Source organism: Nylanderia fulva, unplaced genomic scaffold, assembly GCF_048542155.1.
Source record: "Nylanderia fulva isolate GAGA-0341 unplaced genomic scaffold, ASM4854215v1 Scaffold22, whole genome shotgun sequence".
Classification (NCBI taxonomy): Eukaryota; Metazoa; Arthropoda; class Insecta; order Hymenoptera; family Formicidae; genus Nylanderia; species Nylanderia fulva.
In genome coordinates, this window is record NW_028190285.1 from 3,159,942 (window position 1) to 3,182,108 (window position 22,167).

General features: G+C 31.7%; 5 protein-coding genes across 9 annotated transcripts; 1 reads left to right on the top strand and 4 right to left on the bottom strand.

Moving 5' to 3' along the window:
- Window positions 1–317: 317 nt before the first annotated feature.
- Tsp2A (tetraspanin 2A) lies at window positions 318–2,591 on the bottom strand. The gene is made up of 5 exons (XM_029299972.2): window positions 2,286–2,591; window positions 1,500–1,697; window positions 871–1,047; window positions 599–784; window positions 318–489 (listed from the first exon to the last, which is right to left on the bottom strand). Exons 1-5 carry the CDS (start codon window positions 2,370–2,372, stop codon window positions 412–414), a joined length of 726 nt encoding a protein of 241 aa, XP_029155805.1. The 5' UTR covers window positions 2,373–2,591; the 3' UTR covers window positions 318–411.
- Window positions 2,592–2,913: 322 nt separating this feature from the next.
- DNAlig1 (DNA ligase 1) lies at window positions 2,914–8,399 on the bottom strand. 3 transcript variants are annotated; one of them, XM_029299986.2, is made up of 16 exons: window positions 8,318–8,399; window positions 8,047–8,118; window positions 7,798–7,881; window positions 7,568–7,665; window positions 7,092–7,393; window positions 6,768–6,981; window positions 6,497–6,617; window positions 6,243–6,415; window positions 5,892–6,115; window positions 5,386–5,514; window positions 5,192–5,331; window positions 4,875–5,076; window positions 4,518–4,724; window positions 3,940–4,392; window positions 3,555–3,752; window positions 2,914–3,226 (listed from the first exon to the last, which is right to left on the bottom strand). In XM_029299986.2, the coding sequence occupies exons 1-16, from the start codon at window positions 8,335–8,337 to the stop codon at window positions 3,056–3,058; spliced, it is 2,808 nt and encodes a 935-aa protein (XP_029155819.1). In that variant the 5' UTR covers window positions 8,338–8,399; the 3' UTR covers window positions 2,914–3,055. The 3 variants fall into 3 exon arrangements, with proteins under 3 accessions (XP_029155819.1, XP_029155818.1, XP_029155817.1); XM_029299985.2 differs by lacking the exons at window positions 8,047–8,118; window positions 8,318–8,399 and having other exon boundaries at window positions 7,568–7,662; window positions 7,798–8,040; XM_029299984.2 differs by lacking the exons at window positions 8,047–8,118; window positions 8,318–8,399 and having other exon boundaries at window positions 7,798–8,040.
- Window positions 8,400–8,730: 331 nt separating this feature from the next.
- LOC114928716 (GTPase Era, mitochondrial) lies at window positions 8,731–10,600 on the bottom strand. Its single transcript, XM_029299989.2, has 3 exons — window positions 9,883–10,600; window positions 9,268–9,705; window positions 8,731–9,155 (listed from the first exon to the last, which is right to left on the bottom strand). The coding sequence occupies exons 1-3, from the start codon at window positions 10,111–10,113 to the stop codon at window positions 8,793–8,795; spliced, it is 1,032 nt and encodes a 343-aa protein (XP_029155822.1). The 5' UTR covers window positions 10,114–10,600; the 3' UTR covers window positions 8,731–8,792.
- On the top strand, window positions 10,361–16,823 carry LOC114928719 (uncharacterized). Of its 2 annotated transcripts, XM_029299993.2 has the most exons (7): window positions 10,361–10,689; window positions 10,782–10,915; window positions 11,565–11,794; window positions 12,188–12,316; window positions 12,710–12,959; window positions 13,181–13,379; window positions 13,494–16,823. In XM_029299993.2, exons 4-7 carry the CDS (start codon window positions 12,229–12,231, stop codon window positions 13,857–13,859), a joined length of 903 nt encoding a protein of 300 aa, XP_029155826.1. In that variant the 5' UTR covers window positions 10,361–10,689; window positions 10,782–10,915; window positions 11,565–11,794; window positions 12,188–12,228; the 3' UTR covers window positions 13,860–16,823. The 2 variants fall into 2 exon arrangements, with proteins under 2 accessions (XP_029155826.1, XP_085338999.1); XM_085482873.1 differs by having other exon boundaries at window positions 10,361–10,915.
- LOC114928717 (protein HID1) lies at window positions 13,996–22,163 on the bottom strand. Of its 2 annotated transcripts, XR_003819106.2 has the most exons (13): window positions 21,968–22,163; window positions 20,964–21,323; window positions 20,797–20,850; window positions 20,490–20,713; window positions 20,086–20,327; window positions 19,398–19,628; window positions 18,901–19,026; window positions 18,266–18,522; window positions 17,733–17,976; window positions 17,448–17,596; window positions 17,206–17,375; window positions 16,576–16,854; window positions 13,996–16,196 (listed from the first exon to the last, which is right to left on the bottom strand). XR_003819106.2 is itself a non-coding variant. In XM_029299990.2 (12 exons), exons 1-12 carry the CDS (start codon window positions 22,031–22,033, stop codon window positions 16,632–16,634), a joined length of 2,346 nt encoding a protein of 781 aa, XP_029155823.1. In that variant the 5' UTR covers window positions 22,034–22,163; the 3' UTR covers window positions 13,996–16,631. The 2 variants fall into 2 exon arrangements, 1 of the variants encoding a protein (XP_029155823.1); XM_029299990.2 differs by having other exon boundaries at window positions 13,996–16,854.
- Window positions 22,164–22,167: the final 4 nt, after the last annotated feature.

The following is a 22,167-nucleotide window of genomic DNA, read 5'->3' on the forward strand; positions in this document are numbered from 1 at the left end:
ATGTGATATTCAAGCAAAATGGATGAAATTTTCACAAATTAAAAGCAATTATAATTCCGTAATGATATGAACATTATGTGTTTATTTCAATAAAAAATCAATTTCCGAATCAAAAAAAAATTATTTAAAAAAAAAAGTTAAAAATAAATTATAATTAAAAGAAGTTCGCGAAATTAAAAATAAACTTATTTTTGTTTTAACAAACTTGAAAATTCTAAAAATTAAAAAAATTAAAAGCATACCAGAACCTACGTACATATATTCGCTATATTTGAGATGAATGTTATTCTCGAAATAAATGTAAGCTCGATGAAAAATTTGCAATTCAACACAGAATATATTCAATTTTTTCTTATGAAAAATCATTTTAATAATTTTACTGCCGCATCTCGTATATCAATGAATTAACATCTAACGCTTGAATGAAATGGATTCCTCTTCTTTCTTGATCGCTCGAACAAGCGTCAATGTTAATACAGCTATAATCACCTGCAATAATTAGGATAAAAAAATTTTAATCATAAAATTGTGTACGTAATACTCTTCCCTCTTGAAAAGGATGAAGAAAAAATAAGTAAAGAATCAAAGCTTCTCTTACGTGAAGCATGCACAACGCCATCGCCAGACCAGCGAGCCATCCTGATCTCGCTTCCAGGAACCAGGACAGTTCCTCCACGCAGCCGTGATGGAAAGCATTTCCGGTGACAGTATCCCTACATTCAGTGGGCAACGGTTTATGCAGCCGTGTATAATCCCTGGGTCCGTCAGCTCCGCAGCATCCGACCTATTAAACATTGATCAAAAAGATATATAATACTACAGTACCTTTCTCTTCCTGAAAACATTTTGGAGCTATCTTGTATATCTTACAGTTTCCTGAATTATTCTTAGGATAAAGCTTGGCGCTTCTTGGTGGGAATTACTGATAAGATTATACATAGATCGTTCAATGATAGGTTGAATCTTGCTGTCGTACGTTGAATAGTCAAGAATTACCGCCGCCCCAGCTAAACCGCAGATAAAACTAAATATTTGAAGGCCCACGTGCTAAAATCATGAAAATCGTTTTGTTGAATCTATCAAAAGTTTAATAATAGAAAAATATTTGTTTCAGTTTAAAAAATTCAATTTAACGAGAAAAAAATTAATCCTTAAAAGAATATCTTGAAAAATTAATTTTCTGAGAAGACATTGAATTTTATTTAATAAAAAAAAACAATTGTTTAGGCAATGTTATATTGAATTGTATCAATTAACATTTGAATTAAATATTCAATAAAAATGAATTTGCAACAAAATAATTTATGAAATATTTTCCATATCTTCAGATGTTGCATTATATTATTAATTGAAATAATTTCAATAATAATATTATTAAATATTGAAATAATAATTGAAATAATTTAAAATAATTCAAAAGAAATCAAACAATTTTGAAAATTAGTTTCTTCAAAGATCTCTTTCAGAATTGAATTAAAGTGTGCGATGAACATTCTTACAATGTATAAAGCCAGTGTATGCTCCATAAGAGCAGCACCGCAGCCAATAAAGGCAACGGCCATGACGAACACCGAAGTTGCAATTAGCACATAAATTCCAATGTAGAATTCGTACATGTCCAGAAATTCCACCCATTCCTCGAACATTGGTTCAAATCTCATCCATATCGATAGCCCGAACATTGCACAACCCAGGATCTTTAAACACATACAAAAAAATTTTATAATTTTAATATATACATGTCTATTCGCGATACATTAATTAAATCAACATATTATGCATAAACAATATAAATGCTTTTCTTTCTCTCTGAGAAATATTTCGTTTTTAACTATGTAATAGCCAGATAGAGCACAAAGACAATGTCTTTTAAAATTTATTAAGTTAATTATAAAATTATATGGCAATTAAAAATGAAAAATAAAATTTATATTAAAATATAATTTATAAAAAATATATATAATATTTTTAGAATATTATTCCAGACTAAATTTATATAAATATATAAATTACATTTTTTATAACTATATACATTTTATTTATACAAGTATAAATTAAATTTATATTAATAATTTATTTGGCGAAATCATACAGCTAATTTTTGTAATTATGAATTTAATTTTAACTTGAAATTTCTTTCTAATAATATAATAGATATAATAGAACGTGTTTAATTCTTAAATTTTTTTTCAAATTTACGCTTAAAATAGATCATATATGATTTCACTAGCACATAATTAACTTCGCAAGACGACACAATCATCAAGATAACTTCGTGCACCCACCCATATTATTGCGTTCAAGCAAAAAATCGTAAATTTGATGCAACCGATCTGCTTCTCCAGCAGCGGTCCAGAACTCTTGGCGACCATCTTTTTGTCACCTCACAGAAGATATCCTCCGGCACAAATTCACGTCTTATCGATGAATGAGACGCTATTTTGAGAGCGCGAGCAGACAAAAACGTAATTAGTCAATCGTGAACGTCGAGGTACCTGAGTATCATCACCTAGTCGCTGCTTTATCATGACAAATATAAGATAACTGGATAAGAGCCCTAGATAAAGAATGCCACGCATTGGCGAGGTGAATCACTTCTTTCATAGTATCGAGATAAATGTATAAAATTATTAAAGATTATTATTAATTGTTAATCAGCACAGAGTGCTGTGATATTTACTTAATGATCAATTTTTAATTATTTATAAATATTTTGATCATGCTTACAATATATAGTGAATACATTAAAATTTGTTTAATTCAAAAACATTTCAAAGTTATTGATATATAATGTAATAATAATAAAATGTTAATATATACGAAATTTTTTTTAAATCTAAATAAAATATGATCATTTTTCAATAAATTTTCATTATAAGTAAACATAAGATTGGATAAGATAATAAAATATCATAGTCATAATAATTTTAATGCTACGTCATACAATGATGCATTTTATTTACACAGTAGCCCTTGTAAAATCATAATTAATATAAAAATACATACCAAGATCAGATTAATTTGAATATGCAGATAAATAAATAAAAGAAAAATTTTAATAGAAATCTTCCTCCGTAGCTTTCGTCGATGTTTTATTTTTGATCTGTTCCTGATTATTGTACATATCTGCCACCTGCTGAGCGGAAGTGGCCTCTTCACAGTTTTTATCCTCACGTATTCTAATAAATCGCGGAAATCTCAAGGATATACCCTTTTCCGGATCAACCTAGAAAGCAGACAACTTAATATATAACGATATCATTTTTCTAATTATATCATTCTTTTCAATATTTAAATTACAAAGACAATTATCACGATATTATTTCAATTTATTCAGTAGAAAAAGAACATGTATTACATGTGTAAAAGGACATTTTACAATAACGAAATTCTGCAATAATGTATGTATATCAATTCTTCCATACAAATAACATTTTATTAAATAGATTTTTTTAAATAGATAATTTTGAAGTTAAATAATTTCTGTCAAGCAATATTAATTTTGCTTGATGCAATATAGAAAATTTAAAATTTTTGAAACTTTTGAAACTCACTATTCCGGTAGCTGCTCTGTGAACTGGCGATAGGGAGAGATCGGCGCATTTAATCTCCCATACTTGAACTGGTTCAAACCAATGATCGGGCTCATGACTGCTGTCGAAACGATAGTACGATTTCGTCTGGGGTATCACATGATCCTTGAAGAACTTTGTATGGTTCTCAAGATCTTCCTCCTTGAAGCCTGTGCCAATCTATTTGCAAAGAAACAATGTACATTAATATACTAAAATTACGATATAAAATGAGAAAAAGTAAATATTTATGTAAATTTTAATGTGTAACGATATGTAATTATTCAACATAAGAAAAATTTCCATTAATTACATGCCACTCCTCTTCACTTCCATAACATCGACAAAATATAGGAACTTTACATACCTTACAAATGCTCTGATATTCTTCGTTTTCTTGATCATAACAAGCCAAAAGGAAGCCACCGTAAGTGCCTGTTCTCTTTCCTTTGCCGATGTAACCACCGATTACAACCACATCGAGCGTATCACCCACACCGTCCAAATAATCTTTTTTCAGCTTCAACCAATTTCTTGATCGCTTTGCTATCTCATATGTTGCATCTTCTTCTAATGTCTTTACCATTAAACCCTCGCAATTTCCTTTCACAGACTCGTCCAAGAAGACTTGAACCTCCTCCATCGTTGTAGTGTTCATGCTATTGGCAAATTTCCATTCACCTTCTACCTCCTTGAAATGCTGCTTCAGCAACTCGCGACGTTTTGCAAAGGGTTCCTTCACCAACGGCTCGTCGTTTAAGTACAACAGATCGAACATAAATACACATACTTGTACCTTGATATCCTCCTCATTGGCATCCTAAGAACAGCATGTTGATAATGTTTATGATAATGTTTATAATGTTTATATAATTATTTTGAAATAAGCAATTATAACAATTATAATCAGTATTGAAAATTAAAATTAAAATAATCGTATTATACCTTTCGCTTTCTCGTGCTAAGTATTTGAAACGGTAGAATCTGTTTTTGCTCATTATCCCAGGCGACTGCCTCACAATCAAGTATACAATTCTTCACCAAGTCACCGCGAGTATTCTTGAATCGCTTAATGATATCCGGATACTTGCTAGTATTGTTTTCTTGATTTCGACTATAGATATTGACGGTTCCGTTGTCCGCGACATGTATCTGTTGAATTATAGTATTATAATGGACTTGAATCTTAAAGTTATCGCAATTTTAGTTAATTGATTCTGACATATTCTTTGCATACGATATATTATACGATCGAATTTAAAATCGTGTAATTTGCAAGGCTAACAATAAGTAAATAAGAACCTGTGCTCTCTCTCCATCATATTTCCACTCGCATGTGAATTTTAAATTCTCAAATCGTGTCAGGACTTCTTGTACACCCTTGGTAGGATGTGCCAACATGGGTTTCAAAGGTATTCCAGGAGTGAGCTTACACTTGCTCGGCAAGATATGAACTCCATCCTCCAGTAAAACGGGAATTATGAGATTGTAATTCGGACATTCACTGCAAATAAACCATTTCAATTACCATAAAATACGAAATTAATATTTAAATATTCATTATTTTAAAAAGAAATTAAAATTTAATTTTAAATTAACTATTAAAATTAATAACTTACCAATACGTTGTTTTTAGTATAAGTGCTATTTCATCATATTTCTCTTTAAAACGATCGCTTGACATTTTTTTGCTCGCATTCAAAATTTCTGGTGGATAATCCTGTTCTGGCGGTGTCATAGCACAAGCTAGAGCCAACGCCTAAGAAAATGCAGATTAATATCTAATATCGATCGAAGCAACACGATAACTTACTTGCAGAACAGATTGTTCGGCCAAACCGATGCGAAGTTTTCCAGCCAATGATCTAATAAGGTATCTTGCTTCTGTATTGCGACATGCCACAAACAGCGTCTGAATCTTGTCTAATTTTTTTGCCAGAGACTATATAAATTTAAAGAAAACTTATTTTATATACAAATAACACAAAATGATTCTAAGTTTTACTTTTGCATAAATATTCTAAAATACATTCTTCAATGTATTATTCAATTTTTATTTCAATCTAAATATAAACATCAATCTTTTTCATTCTTATTTAAAATGCAAATACAATTAATTCTAATTTTTAGTAATTAAATTAAAATCAATAATTTAATGTAAATTATACAATTTTAAATTAATATATATACATATAATATTTTAGTTTCCTAAATCATTTTAAAAATATTTTTTATTATATATTACTGTTCTGCAAATTTTTCCTAATTTATATTTATATTACTAATATAAATTCTAATTATAACAATTATGTGAATTACCGCGTGACCCGTCATCTGTGCGATCTCCTTTAGTTTAGAGTACACAACGGAAACTGTCAACGGTGCGGGCTGAAACATAGTTCTCTGATTGGATCTGCTATTTTCTGCTACAATTCCCAAATCGCCAACCTCCTGGACATCAGCTTTAATTTGTGCCAATGTCCTACCGGTGCATTGTGCTATCGCCTTCATTAGATTCATATCAGCAACGCCAAGCTCAATTCCTAGGATAAATAAACATTAAACATTATACAATCTCTAATCATGTAACAAAATTTAAATAACTATATATCTTTTTATATAAATAAAGTACTACTTTCTTTAAAAAATAACAAAGTTTCAATTACTAACCTTCGTATGCTGGTGCTAACTGATTAAGGCACAGGTACACACTTGGCAATAAATCTACAGGGCTTAAGACTATGACAGATCGGAAGTAATTTGACAATATTTCTACTATCTTCAATCTTGCACTTGTCTCTTCGATAAGTTCCAAAGTACGCGTGAAGGCGTTGTATGGAGTTCTGTAAATAAATTTCAAAAAGTGAAAGAAATTTAAGTATTCCCAAGTTTGTTTCTATATTTCGATAATAATTCTAACTTACTTATCTCCTTGTTTCCAGCACGCATTGTTTATCGGATGGTAACCAGATATGCTGGGATTATAAGATTGGTTACTACTTTTTACTTCTGCTTTATTATCCTTTGTGTCTTTTTGCTTAGATGCTGTAACAATAGAATTAACAATAGAAATAAGTGATTTCATTGTAAGAGTCCAATAAAGTTTGTAAGATTATACTTTTACATTATTCAAATATATTGTTTTAAATTTTAATTAATAATCTTCTGAAAATACTGAAATTTTTTAATACTTACTGAAAAAACTATGCGTTTTTTTAGAAGTAGTCTGTGACTTCTTTTCTGGTGTATGCTCCTTCTTCGGATTTTCAATCTTCTCCTTATTATCCAAAATATTTTGGTTTGTTTCATTATCTGATGCATTTTTTTTTATTTCATTACTCTCGTCTGTGCTTTCAATCTCCTTTTCTTCATCATTAGCTTCCGATTCCTTTTTTGGACTTTCGGATAACTAAAAAATAATTTTCAGATATATAAACAAAGATGTACGAATTTATAAATTTAATCAAAAATATAATCTTTTGTAAGAGAACAATCAATTTTAGAATAATTAAAATTTACTGGTAAGTGATCCTCATCGTCACTTGAATCAAGTGATTGAATTATTCTGGCTCGTTTCTTTTTCACAGTATTCTTTGTTTTTGTTTCCTTATCAGAGGTAAGTTTTACTTTTGAAAGAACAGATTCTTCTTTTTCTTGATCAATTTCAACTGTATCATTTTCTACTTCAGCATTTTTCATTGTTTCAGCTCCGTTCACATTTTTCACTTTGTCTTTCTTTTTTGTTTTTGAAGTAGTTAATTTTCTCTTTTTATTGGTTGCTCCAGGTGAAAGTTTACTTGGTTTACTTTTTGGAGTGGCTTCTAAAAAAATAATAACAATATATAATATATTCAATATACAATAGCTTAGCAATATAAGTTGCTTTCCATTTACATCAAAACTCAGATAAATCTCACTTCTATCTTTCAACATCCATATTAACAGAAATGACATTTATCTGAGTTTTGATGTAAATGGAAAGCAACTATAATTACCTTTTAGCTTTGAAGAAAGCTTTGTGCCTGGGGAAGGAGTCTTAGAAATTGCCTTTGGCTTTGTAAGCTTGTTGTCTGCCTTCTTTGAAGGAGGGCTATTATAAGAATAACAATTTAGAAAAATTATATTAGTAAAAAGAAAATAGAAAGAAATAAATTATAAAATAATCCTCTCTTATATAAAAATGAAGATTGTAACAATAAATAAAAAAACTGTTAGGTTTGATTACCTAGCAAATCCATTGCTGTTATTTCTCTTCCGTTTGCTACTTCCCGGTGCATCCTGATTCTTCTCCTTGTCGGATAAGTTGTTGCTGTTGGTTGCATGTATCCAATTAAAAATAACAACAAATCGACTATTTATTGCATTCGCGAACTCGAAACGTCGAATTGGTAAAGTCAGCGAGTTCAAGCGCGAGCAAGTTGTGAGGATTCTTAGCATAATGAAAGTACTTAAAGACAGATCATTAACGACTTACAACGTAACGTACCTCTCTGAATTATCCTCGCTAGAGTTTTCCTTCTTGGACGATATCTTTGTGAAGAAGGAGCTGTAATTATAAAAACAACATGATATTCCTCGAAAGATGACATGTAGAAGAAAACATTGTCAAAGTTATGTCAATTATATGATAAGAAAATTATGAGTTTTATATCATCGAATAAATTATGTTAGATTATTAGACTTATTGATGATTGAAATATTTAATCAGAGTCTTTTTTAAACAATTGTTTCACTTATTCACTCACTCTATACGACGCTGCGTCATTATTGCGCCGTTTTTGTACGTATTTGACAGATTTCCCGCCTTTATTACACCATAACCTTATATCTTACATCATAGAATTTTGAACGTATATAGAAAGGAAAAGGCATGATAAAACTAGAGCTATAAAAAAACGTGTACATAGATAAGAAACTAAACTCCAAATTTCTAATGTGAAAGATTAAATAAAAAGAAAATTTTCGAATGTTTTGAATAGTAAAAGAATATAATTTTTTATAGAATATTATTTTAATCATTTTTAACAAATATCATTTATCTTTTAAATTTCGTTTTCAAATAAATTAATCTGATTCACTAGCTATTGAATTTTTCATTTTAAAAAAAAATGGAAAAACTTTTTAGATGGAAAAAAGGAAGCTAATGAAAATATTTGAATTCGATTCTGTAATTATCAACTTTATTATACAAATAACTTTATTTTACAAATGCGAATTGAATTATGTTGGAAAGTTCACTATTAGTTTTAATCTCACTGGTGTTCGAAAGGCATGACGCAGTTCCTGTTCTGACATAACAGCAACTTGTTTTATTCTATTACCAAATGTTTTATTCTTGCGCAATAGGAGTTTAGCAATATTCTTTTTGGGACATGCAACAGACACCATCGCCATAACACTATCTTCAGGTCCTGGCTCAAAGTGTTCCAATTTCACCTTCAAGGAATATGGAATTTCATGTGGTAACATGTCCATCAGCTTTGCCCGCACTGTCTGCTGTATTATATCCTCACACTTGTGATTACTGTACATGTGTTCTTCATATTGCCAGTCTCGTGGTTTAGCTGAATCCAGCAAATAAGTCTGCAAAACACAGTTTATATTTTACAGGTTTTAAGTAATTTAAAAAAATGTTGATTACCAAAAAATAATTGCTTATGTTACATTACATACATCTATTTATAAATATATTTACCCTCAAATCATCAATGCCATCTCCGGTCAAAGCAGACACCATAAATACATCGGAAAATTTTAAAGAGTCCTTCTTTTTTACCAGAGTGCTTGCAAGCTGCAATAACACCTCTTTCTTTTTCAATTTATCTATTTTGTTCAAGATCAAAATCATAGGAATCTTCTTTAATATCTTCTCTGTCAATATTTCTAATATATTTGAATTAATGTTGTGTCTAGTGTACATATTCTGTGCATCTTGTACAATCCCTACAATATCTGCCACTGCCAAGGAGACTTTTGGATCATTTTTAAATGTATTGGCTAAGTTGTATCGTTTACATTCAGTCGTGGAAACCACACCAGGTGTATCCATAAATATTAACTGAGTATCACTTTCGCAATAAATTGCATCTGCTTTAGTCTGTGTGGTATGCACTTTGGAAGATGCAGGACATACCTATTTAAAGAAAAAGATATATATAGAGAAAATAAATTTATAATTAGATAAATAAATATAAGATAAAGTAGAAACAATTATACTTTATTTTATAATAAATTCTAACAAGATAATTTTTAAATCTTCCTCGCAAACAGAAGAAAGAGATAACAAAAATATAATTTAATGCTTATTTACCGTTCTTTTAATAAGTTGATTAACGAGAGTGCTTTTTCCAGCATTCGGTGCACCCAAGATAGCGATCCTCAGAGATTTCTGACTTTCTCGACGTATCGACGTAGAAGTGTCATCGGATTGCCGTATAAATGTTTGCGAGTCAAGCTTTGTAGCATCAACAGTTCTCGAAAAATATCGTCGTAAATATCGTGAACCCACCCTAATCACATATTTTTCAATTGTAAATAACATTTTCTTAGAAGCTCCTTTTTCCCAGAGCAATTTTTATGTGGATCCACAAAATTGTCTCTGCAAACTTAACCTAATCTAATATCATCATCAACTTCTTATAACATTCATACAAAAAAAAAGAAAAAAAAATTAATGATATTGTACTTATAAGGTATTAGATTTTTCTTTTTTTTTTCCTCGCAATTTACATAAATTTTGACACTCGACAAACGAGAGATATATGTTTATATTTTCGTGTGTCGCGTGGACTGCGAAAAAATGCGAGTAAAAAGGAACGGAACGGAGAATGGACGAATCCGATTGGCCGCGCCATGTTGTTATCATTTTTCTTCCCATTTCGATACACAAGTCGTGAAAATCGTGACGTCGCCGGCAAACGAGCGTCTGCTCCGCGTCAAGTGTCAAGTCTCGTGCGAGAAATAGGTGTCTATTATTATTGACGCAATTATCTGCGTCTCCTGTGTGCTTTTCCGATTTGGAGACTGTACGAAAAAATAGGTCCTCGAAAAGGAGATGAGGAAGAGAGGTGAAGGGGAGGATTCGAAGATGTGCAGTTTCAACAGGACGAGAGAAAAAGTGAGAGCGTAGAAAGATATATATATATATATATATAGATATATATATAGATATATATATGTATATATATACATATGCGTATATAAAAAAAGGACGGATTTTTCATATTTCATCGCGTTTCCGAGATGTCAAATAAATAAGTAGATCCAAGAGTTCGATCTACAAACAAGATGCTTGATTTCTCCTGTGACACGTTGATGGAGGGGGAATGTTGAATGAGATTCAAGTGAGTATGATAAGTGTACAAGCATGTCCTCCTTGGCTTTTATTTTTTGTATAATTTATATTATTGAAGGGATTTTCTTCTTTTTTTTCTTCTCTTTCTTCAACCAGAATCTCTGAATGATTTTTATTTTAAATGCAGAGAGTTTGGTGGATCAAGTAATGAATAGGATCAGGTCTCTTTTTACTTTCTCTTTGCACTTTCTACATTTTTTTATAATTTTATGTCACTTTTTCTCTTATTTTCATACAGAATATGTTTGCATATCATTTTTTTCTATAACACTTTTAAATATGCAGTTATACTTTAAATGCAAAGGATATAAGCACTGAGAAATTTATTTTTCTTTTTCTACATTTTTATTGTATTTTATCTTTCTTTTGAGATATTTTTCCCATATATATACATCTAACAATTAAGTTTTATCAAACAAAAGTTTGAAATAGAAATAATAGTTGCGATATAATAATTTAGATATGACAATATGTTTTGCAATATCTTTATACATCAAATAAATATGTATAATGTATATTTTTTAACTTTATTTTTGCTATTTTTTGCTACATAATATTCAGAAATTTTGCTTCCAAGTTTGAGACAAAAACATCAGTCACTCTATAGAGTTTTATTTAACAAATGATTTGTTTTTCAGAGAACAACGAGTGTGACAATCTTAAGATAGAAAATGGATCTAATGTGCATCACAGACTACAATAATGCTTGTAAAAGACGATGAGAAGTATATGCGCAGAAAACTAATACAATACATCTACTTAAGATACATGTGATAAGACTTGGAGTCAATCTCGAAATGCAGGAAAGTGCATTGAAGATGTTGAAGAAGCATTCTGCATAAATTGCATGTTGCGAAAGCATTACTGGGTAAACAGTTTTAGAATTGATTCTACAATTCTTTCAAATTATAATTTATAAGCATTCTATGAATAAAGATAGAAAAGAGATGTCTTGATAGATGAGTTTGATTTCGCAATATTGTGTAAGGAAAATGTTTATATCCATTAAAATATTTCTGCAAGATTTTCAGTTTCCAAGCATAGTGGGAGTAAAAGAAATTTATTTATATTTGATTTCATTTTTTTCGAGGAGAGTTAATAGAGGATTCACACTTTATCAGTCCCATTCCTTTTTCTCTGCCAAAAACTTTGAATATCGTATACTAATTAATCAAATCATCTCAGGTCATCTCTTTTCTTCCATAAAAGTTATGAAATAGCTGTATATTGTGACTACATGAAGATTTATAATTGTTATTAGGCAACGATGAATCTCTGAGCTCATTGCACAGCGATACCCTGATGCACTTCTGGATCAACAAACCGGCGGGCAGGTACTACGGCTTCACCGGCCGCCGATACCCCGCCACACCTGTGCCCAAAACACGCAGTAAGTGTATAGTTGGAATAAATAGTATAAATTCAACATTTACTGTTACCAAAGTTAGCTAATAAAGGAATATATATAAGAGCTTATATACAAGATAAGACGATAAAAGATGCTAACATATAAAGTAAACAATCATAATTCAATTCTTATTTATGTGTATTACAAGTATTACTTTAATTATGTTACACATCGTAAGGAGTTTTTATATCATACAACATTCAAGAATAATTTGGGAATCATAATTTCGAGATCATTTTATAGAGTAAATGAAATAAAGATAAGTTTCAATGAATATAAACAAATTAAAGAAAAAATTTCAGAAAATATCGCACATCTATTCTGAGAGATTAATTTCTCTATCGATTGCTTCATTTATTTTCTTAATCTTTACAGGCCAATGTCGGCGCGGCGGCGAGCTCAGGCAAATGGTGACTCCGGTGCGTCGATTTCAGGGCCTCGCAGGTAACTTCGCAGCCGGAAACGCATCGTCAGCCGGGCCTAGTAATATCAATAATTCCTGCCGAAGCATCGTCGCCCGGTCGACCACGACGACGACGTCATCCGCGCGAATCCACAACAACGAGAACCGTTCGTCGACGTCGCTCAGCGCCGCCCAACTCGCTCAGCTGAACAACATCCCCAAGTAATTAATGAAAACACAAAAAGGTCTACACTAAGAAAAAGAGAGAAAGAGAGGAGACATTCTGAGAGGAACATGCACTTCTTATACACAGGGTGACTCACTTATACATATCTATCAGCGGAAAGATCACTTATAAGAGATTCGCCCTCGATTTTGCGAGTTTTTCATGAAATTATGGCTGGCTGTATTAAACCGTCTCTGGTTTAACGCATTGTTCGCAGCAACGTCACCGACGCTAGCAACAATCAGCTGATTCTATCTAACACGACTGGTGCGGGCGGCACCAACAGAAATCTACTGGGCTTCTTTGAATTCAGCGACGCCGAACTGGCTGGCTACCGACTACGTTGCGCCGTCTGGATCACGTTCGTCTTGGCGACGGGTTTCGTGGCGGCCGCTAAGTTCTACTTCGGTTATAGGGTAAGTATCTTATATTAAAAGAATTTTACAAGTTCGAGAAAATCCATTGCCAATATATAACGAGACAGAATATAAGAAGGAAATTTCAAAGGAATATTATATTATATTAATCAGGGGCCAGGCTTGGAGATACTCATGTTTTGCGGGCTGCTGATACTGCTGCTGTCGGCATGTCTGTACTCGATCTTCTGTCGTCGTCACGATCAAAGCCATTATCACCACGGCAGTCGACCGGAGCACAGTGCTCGCATGCAGGAGGATCACCTGGCCGCTTTGACGAACGCGTCTGGTATCGGCGAAACCGTCGTCGGCAGAATGACAACGACGGTGTCGACAACGGCGACGGCGATAAGACAGAACCCACCGCCGCCACCTTATCACATCGCCATCCTGATACCGCCGCTGCCACCTACGTTCTCGGACGAGGCGCCGCCACCCAGTTACGACAAGGTATGCGATGAGATCGCCGGACCAGCGTGAAATTCTTCAAGGTCGGACTCGTCCGAAAATCTTTCTTCCTTCGCGACATTCTCGTGTCTCCACTTACACTTACGCAAGAGGTGGCCGCAAATCAATTCTCTTTAGGATTAGGATTAACTTTCACGTCTGTGATAGGAACGCAATCGACGATAACACATCGACAACACAACGGGAGATTGAGAGATTCGGAAAAAAAGAAGTTATATTTAGAAGTTAGCTATATTTTCTAGTGGGCATTATAGTGGGGGAGCAGAGGATGGGAACCACGCTCCTCCACCGAATTTACGTTTACAGTGCGGGTAAACTCTATTCTAATCTTTTTATACTACGAGATACTGTGTGATATATTTGGCTTAGCTTTAGCTTGGCGCAAAACAGCGCAAACTCGAGCGATCTTATTCCATTTGATCAATTTTATTGATTCTTCCGGTTCTGAGGACTTCCTTAAATACATATAATTATTCCAAGAATTCGCTATGAATCATTACGTTCGATTACCTCGTTACTTTCATGAGTCACTTATATTATAAGGATGGAGAGGATTATTCTTGTTACTCACGTACAGACATACATATACACAGACACTCACGATATGAAAGAAAAGAAGCGCACAAATTTAAACATGCGATTCGAGTCGACGTATCGAGTTTGCAAAACACACGGCTCGATCGACGTTACTTACAATAAGCAGCTAATAATAGGCACGTTTGACGTACAGTATCAGTTTTCAAGCAGGTGTTCAACGACCTGTTCATCAAACGTGCACGAACGTTACCGAATATCATATACACAAGTACGGTTTAAATCTCGTGGCTTCACGACGAACAATACGTAAGCATGCGATGTTTCATGATAATTTATGATGTTAGCAAGCTATGAGCGTGAAATGTAATACGATTTTATATTTCTTTTTCCAAGAATGCAAGAGAGAGAGAGAAAGAAAAGGAAAGAAAATATGTGTATGCATGCCTGTAAATGATTCTTTATGTTATAACTCTGTATATATTTAAGGACAAGTACATATAATACATATTGAGATCTCGTATTTTGTGAACGTTTTTCGTTACTAATAATTGTACTATAATATATAAAAATCATAATCCTTTCTAACTGCACTTGAAAAAACAACTTTGTAAAATAATTTAAAAGCAAATTCTAAAAATCCTAAAAATTTTAAATAAATTCGAATACGTATTTTTATGATATTTCTGTTGCTATTTTTTTTATTTCCTAAGATATTTATAGCCATTTCTATCCATTCCACATGCCTGAATATACATTCATTTTTTTCTCTAATCATAGAATGTCTACTAAGAGAGTGCAGCTAGAAAGAACAGATAGATCTAACAATAAGATCTGTTCTATGCGTTATAATTTAAGAAAATCGCAGTCGATTTGCCGCGCACAGTTTTAAAAAGTTCAAAAAAATCTTTTTCTTCATTGGGCCTGCTCTTATTATTTACATTCTTCTAAAAATAAACTCACGTTTGTGAAAGAAAGAAGAAAGGCCACGTGGTGTCATAATGAGTATAATAAGAGCAAACCCGAAAGTGTTCGCTCAACTTACGATTACAGATATATATAAGTATATTTTTCGCGAAAGAGCGAAGTGAAGTTCAAGTATTCTATCAATTATAAATAAGCGTGTGATCTTCACGTTTATCTTATCAGTTTATCTTTACACTTGTACATAGCGGAATATATGATGATGTGCATAAATGCGAATAAAAGATTTTTTCCTCTGTAAAACATAACTTTATGTACACATCGCAAAAGATTGATTAACTAGCTCCGTTAATGATATAATTGAGTCTTACGATATCGTTGGTCTTAATGAACAATCGTTATCGAAGATTCTTTTCTTGAAAATAATCGTAAGAAAATCTTTCTTAAATATTTCTCATTTAAAATATTAATGATATAAAGCATGTAGAGAATATAAAGTATAAATAATTTATAATAGGGAAATGTGTATATATATATATATATATATAATTAAAATGCCAAATGTAAAAGCAAAATTAAAAATACAAATTTTTATTTATAATCTCATCTATATTAGACTAATTTAATTAATGCATTTTTCTTTAAGACCAATGATATACGTCTTTTCCACATTATAACTAATGGTATATATTATTACTATGATACAAATGAAAAATTACAGTCTTCGGGATATAATAATAATAAATCATATGATGTCGATTGTAAACGTTTACAATCTTGCGGTTCACATATGTTACATCAAGATGAAAGTACTTTGGAGGCTCTTGCCGTATAAAAAGTAATCAGAAACGAGATGAAGCGTGCACTGAATGTTCGCCGCTCGTTGTATGTCTATATAAACACAAGTTGATTCCAATTTCTTTCCATTTCTTGTTTATTAAAAATATATTTTTAAAAAACAATTGTTATAATTTTTTTGAAATTATTTAAATGTAACAATTTAAATAATCTCGAAAGAGACGGGCAATTAGTTGAATTTCAATCAATTGAAATTCTAAATATTTTTTTAAGATCTCGAAGAAATTTATTTCAGATTTTTTTTAATTTATCTTTTTATCTTAACTCATTTGAAAGGCATGAAAAAATTATATTGATATTTCTTCGAGTTCTTATACAAGAGCGAGTGACACTCTTCATTCTTGAAAATTTAATTAATGTTCATAGGAACGATTCTGTATCGTAATATAATAATGAGTTCGACGAGACTTACCTTTCTGCGCACTGCCAATAAAATAGTATTTCGAGCGCAAACGATAACGCATTTCTCTAAACCCTTTGAATCTCGAATAGCTTGACATCCGTGTCATACCATATAGGAGGTTCGACATTTCTTAGATATATAACGCCCCACATGTATGTGCGAAACCACGCTGTCGTACCAGCGTTAGCCTGATATCGTCTGATGAGGATAGGATGCGGAACTGGTAATAGGCCGACCAGAGTGCCATGTTGCAGGAACTTCAAAATCTCACTCTCGTCTGTCAGTCCCCTAATAATAAGATCAATAAAAGAGAATATAAGTAAAAATGATATAAGCGTTTGTTTCTCAAACCGAAAATTCTCCAACTATTTTTTTAATTTACGAATGTTTTAATTTTCAATATGATAAAAAAATATGAGACATATTTGTGCAAAAGGATAATACTTAAGATAATTATAATTCAGATTTGATTATATTTTATTATTGAATCAAATAGATTGTATCAAGATAAAAAGGAAAATAAAAGAATAAATTAAAAATAGATAGTTATTGATAATAAGTATATGATTAAAATCATATGAGGTATTTCCTCTTATGAGAATTTTGCTAGTTCTTTTCTTAAATAAAAATTAAACTCACTTATCAATGCAGATTTTCTCAACTTGCGGCACAAGGACTTGAAGCAGTCGCATAATAGTCTGCAATGGAAGCTTGCTCTTCCATTGCCATACCCAGTCACTGGATGGCACCCATTGTTTCACATTGTCCATATTAGCGTTCGCTTGTTCGGCCACACGGATGCCACCCTTCTGCATGTCGAGAAAAATAAACCTTTTATTAATATTACTATCGATATTAATTTTTGTTCCTCTATTTCTTACCGGAACCACAGAATTTTTGGTCGCGTTTATCGATTCCTCCGTGATATCAGTCTTGCTTTCCGATCGATTTCCAATAGATTTACCAATATCAACGCTGGCTGACGGACTTAATGGATGCGCTGATTCTTTCTCCGTCATGTTCTCAATACCTGCGATCAATACGCTTGAAATTATAATATATAAAGATTGAAGATTTAAATTTTATATATGGTATATTGTAAATAGTCTGAAAAAGGAGCATTTAAATTTAATTTCGAGAGAGTGCGTTTAATAAAGAGTATTCACCAGGAGTTTCCAAAAGAGACGCCTTTAAAGTGCCGGGTTCGGCGGGTTGCGCAGGATGCGATCCTTCCATCGCGGTTTCGCTGACGTTCTCGTTGGACGTGCTTGCAGGCACGTGACGACGCTGTCTCTTACTGAGGGACTTTGCGATCGTGTTGCAATCACTGGGTAGATTTGCGAGCGCGTGAAATACTTGCCGTTTGCGTATTATAGTGTAGACTAAATTGCTGTTCCCATCAAATTGATACTGAAAAGAACATAAATGATAGAATAAAATATGTCATACAGTATTCCGACACTTCTTTCTTGATGACATTCCATATAGTAAGAATACATGAGAATAAAATAAAATATAATCTCCAAAAAATGTTTTTGCAAATCTTAAAAGTTAATGTGTTGGAAGGAGAAATAAATTGCAAACTTAATAAAAGGAAAGTTTACTCCAAATTACTTATTTTAAGCCTTTTTGTATATGCGACTGAGGAAAATTGATTGATATATGTTTAAAAGAGGTTTTTACAACACAAACGCATTACCTGGATAATATTGTTAAAGATCTCGAGCAAAAAGAACACCAAGTGGTGATTGGTGGGTGCTGAGAAAAGGAACCATGGTGTACTAAATGCCTCCAAGAGATGCAACAGTTTTGTACTGGCTACCATGGATAAAGTTTTGAGATACGGTGAAACATTGACTAGAATTGTCAGTAGACAGTCGAATAATGGTTGCAGTCTCTGATGACCAGTCGTGATAATTTTGTGGAATACAGTAACTAAAAGGTCAGCATGCGTTCCTGAAACAAAGAGCAAAATTGCATTCTTTGGCATCAACAATTTAAATGTGCTATAAAATACAAAACTGTGGCTAGAAATTGCGTGAGAAAATTATTTTCGAAACAAAAAAAAAATGTTAAAAAATATATTCTTAACACATTGTATATGCATGCAACTATGTTATAATATGTGTAAAATATTAAAAAACCAAAAACTTGATAAAAAGTTTTATTATAAAGATAATGAAAATTTGATAAAAGAAATTAAATTTAAAAAACTAATTTATATTTACAATGATTGACATTACAATTGAAAAGGCGAAACGTAAAGAATTAAAAAATCTGATTATTTTTTTAAATTATGGAAGATGATATAATACAAATGACACATTGTCATACCTGTAAAAACTGGAATGTCCATAGGCACTGTAGCTGTATATGGTTTATTCAACCTCACTCCAAAATTGCGTTCTCCACTCAAAAGAAGCAAGATAAACACACCAATATGCATCAAACCAACTCGTGCTGAAAAATTGGGAAAACTAAGAAGTAGACAATTAATTAACTAATTTAAAAAAAATTAAAAATATAATGTAATTCATATTAAAACGAATCGTTGCTTCAATTCTCTCAATAGGTATTTTAAAAATATTTTCTCTGAAGAAAACATGAATGTTTTATTTATCTACAATTAAAATATATGACTTAAAAAAACAATCAAATTAATTAACGTCTCTATACTGTGTCTTGTCCAAGATACTATTCGTATTATATTTTATCTCTAAAGAATATTTCTTGCAACATATTTCATATAAAGTTCTTTTTGAAATTCCTTGATATTGAATTGAATCATCGATGTAAATAAATGAGTGAAAAAATAGGGAATAAAAATTTACATTGATCGGCGCGTGAATCGTTTAAATGATAAAGAATCGGTACAAGAACTTCGAGAACATCAGAGCTCTTTAATACGTAATATAAGAACTTCTTGTTATAGTCACACATCTTCCAGAAGAAAACCAGCAATTCTTGGTGAAAATGCACTTTCTTGGTCGAATTTGGCAGATATGTTTGCATCAGTGGATTATTCAATAGTCTGGTTATTCCCTTTAAGACAAATTGGAAATCTACAGAAGAAAAAAGTAGTAATATTTAGTTAGAAGTAATATTTTAATTATTTTATAATACACTCAAATCTCTCTGTATCTTTTTGCACTTGTACAAGTTCATTCTCCATTTAAAAATTATTTTTTTTAAGAATTTAAAAATTTTAATAATTTCCTTAATTATGAATAATTAAAAATCTATTCTTTTTGCGAAAATATATATGTAATATACATAAATTACGTAATCTTTAGGATATAAGAAATCAAAATTTTATTTCTCGTTTAATTTCAGATGTTTTCTTTTGTGTAGAACTTTTTAATTCGATATCTAATCACAGAAAAATATTGGAAAAACTGGATATTAAAAGTGTTGCAGAAAAATAATTTTACTGTGTAAAAACTAAGCAAAGAATTCGAGCAAATAAAAAATCTAAAATATATGAATACATAAAACTGTGTAAAAGTTTATAAGATTTACCTTCATCACGATGAATTCGACTCAGATAATTAATGAACAAGTTGTCTCCAACTGCCCCCTCTTCCAATGGTGCTCCGCCAGTAGTATCATGATCCAATGTTACAATCAGAATTTGCAGCGCGACATCAACCAGCGGTTCCAGAGAATCGGTAAACAACAAATGATTGTATGGTACCCCATAACCAACAGGATCATATGCACATACGGTATTTAGCAGCGAGGTAAACATCGGCAATGCGTGTCTGCGAACAATTATGTATAGTTAATAAATAATCATTAATCGTTAACAAAAATATATAACATTATATGATATATTATAAATAAAAACTATAACTGATAATAAGAGTATATTATACATATTATGTGATTAGAGTGTAGTAATTAATCAAAGAGAGATGAATTACCTGTTTTCACTGCTAGTCAAATGTTGAATCCATTTATTCGGCGTGACTGATAAATCCATCGGCGGATTGTACATGGTTTCACTAAAGCATGTCAACAAGAGTTTTAACAATTCCGTGCGATTGGAATCCAGAATAGGATACCTCGGTGGCGAGTACGCGAAACCCACTCCAGCTTCCCATATATATTCGCAGCTATCTATTGATTGCAATTCATCGACTTTGTCCTAGAAAGATAAGGGATATGTAATCGATATGTTCCGCCCTTTCTTTTTATGATCAAAACTCCAACTACGAATTAGAAACTCACCGGGCCTGATTTTCTATTTGCAGCTACTGTAAAATCAGGGCAGAACAACAAATCCTAAAACAAAAACATATATATTAATTTATTAATTTTTTTATTATTAAATTTTAAGTTATACATGTATATACACTTTATAGAATATTCAATTATCTACTTTAATTATTTCTTACAGAAATCGCATTCAACAGAGAATGCGCCAGTGGCAAACTCTCTTCATCATCTTTGCCAGGTAAACTAGACCAGAAAAAGCCTTTCCAATCTGTATCTTCAAATATGTAGGGTAATAAACGTGTCAGCAAACGACAGCAGTTCAAGACAGTTTGATGCTCCCGCTGAGTTCTACAACTACTGTCCACCGCCTTAACTAATTTCTCAACTGCTTTGTAACATAAAGTAGCCAAATTAGAAGGTGCTTCTTCTCTTAATATGCGAATCTCTGGAGCTGGGATTAAAGTGAAGATGTCCTGAACATTAGTCACATTCTCAGACCAGAATTGATCCCAGAAAATGTCGTCCGATGAATCAATCACCTATTAATATACAATAGATATAAATATTGGTACAATGTGATTTTTAAATAAAAATTATATAATTTGATATATATGTGTGTGTGTGTATAGTAATTTAAATATTTTAAAAGAGAAATAAAACTTTTTATAGCTATTTATGGCAAAGTAAAAATTAAAATAATTAATACTGCTTATATATAAATTACATAAGGCTAATTTTTTTTATTATCATATATTATAAGTTTAATTTTATTATTATACTCGCTATTGCATTATGCTCTTACAAGTTTTGTGAAAGCACTAGGACATATTTATAAATTTTACACTAGCAGTATTAATCCTTCTACATGTGTTGTACCTTCTTTTTAATGTATATAACGAAATATCCTGAGAAATAGCCATATTCGACTCAGAATCCCAAATTTTCATTTCTTGCAGAAGAAAGTAGTAACATAATTCCGCTTATTAATATTTTTAATCGTAAGCTCAATCACAAATTTAATATAAACGCAATAATAAAAATGCTGATTTTTTTATCTAAATTCATGATAAATTCTTTCTAAACAATTTCGTTAAAAAAATTGAGCTCCCCTATCGATCTGTCAACCGATCATATGTTATCTGATCGGGCAGATAAACAAGCGGCTATTCTTTTTAATGTTTACCTGAGTTTTCGACGTTAATTGCACCACGGCCTTTCGGAAATTCAACTTTGTGTCGGCATTGCCCATGATTCACTTTCGTTATTGCCGATAACAATAAAGTTTCGTCGTAGCAAAAGGGTAGTAAAAACGCGTCGCTGTCTCTTTAAACGAGCACCATCGTCGCCATGTTTGTATTGTGACAGATAGCTGATGACAGCTGG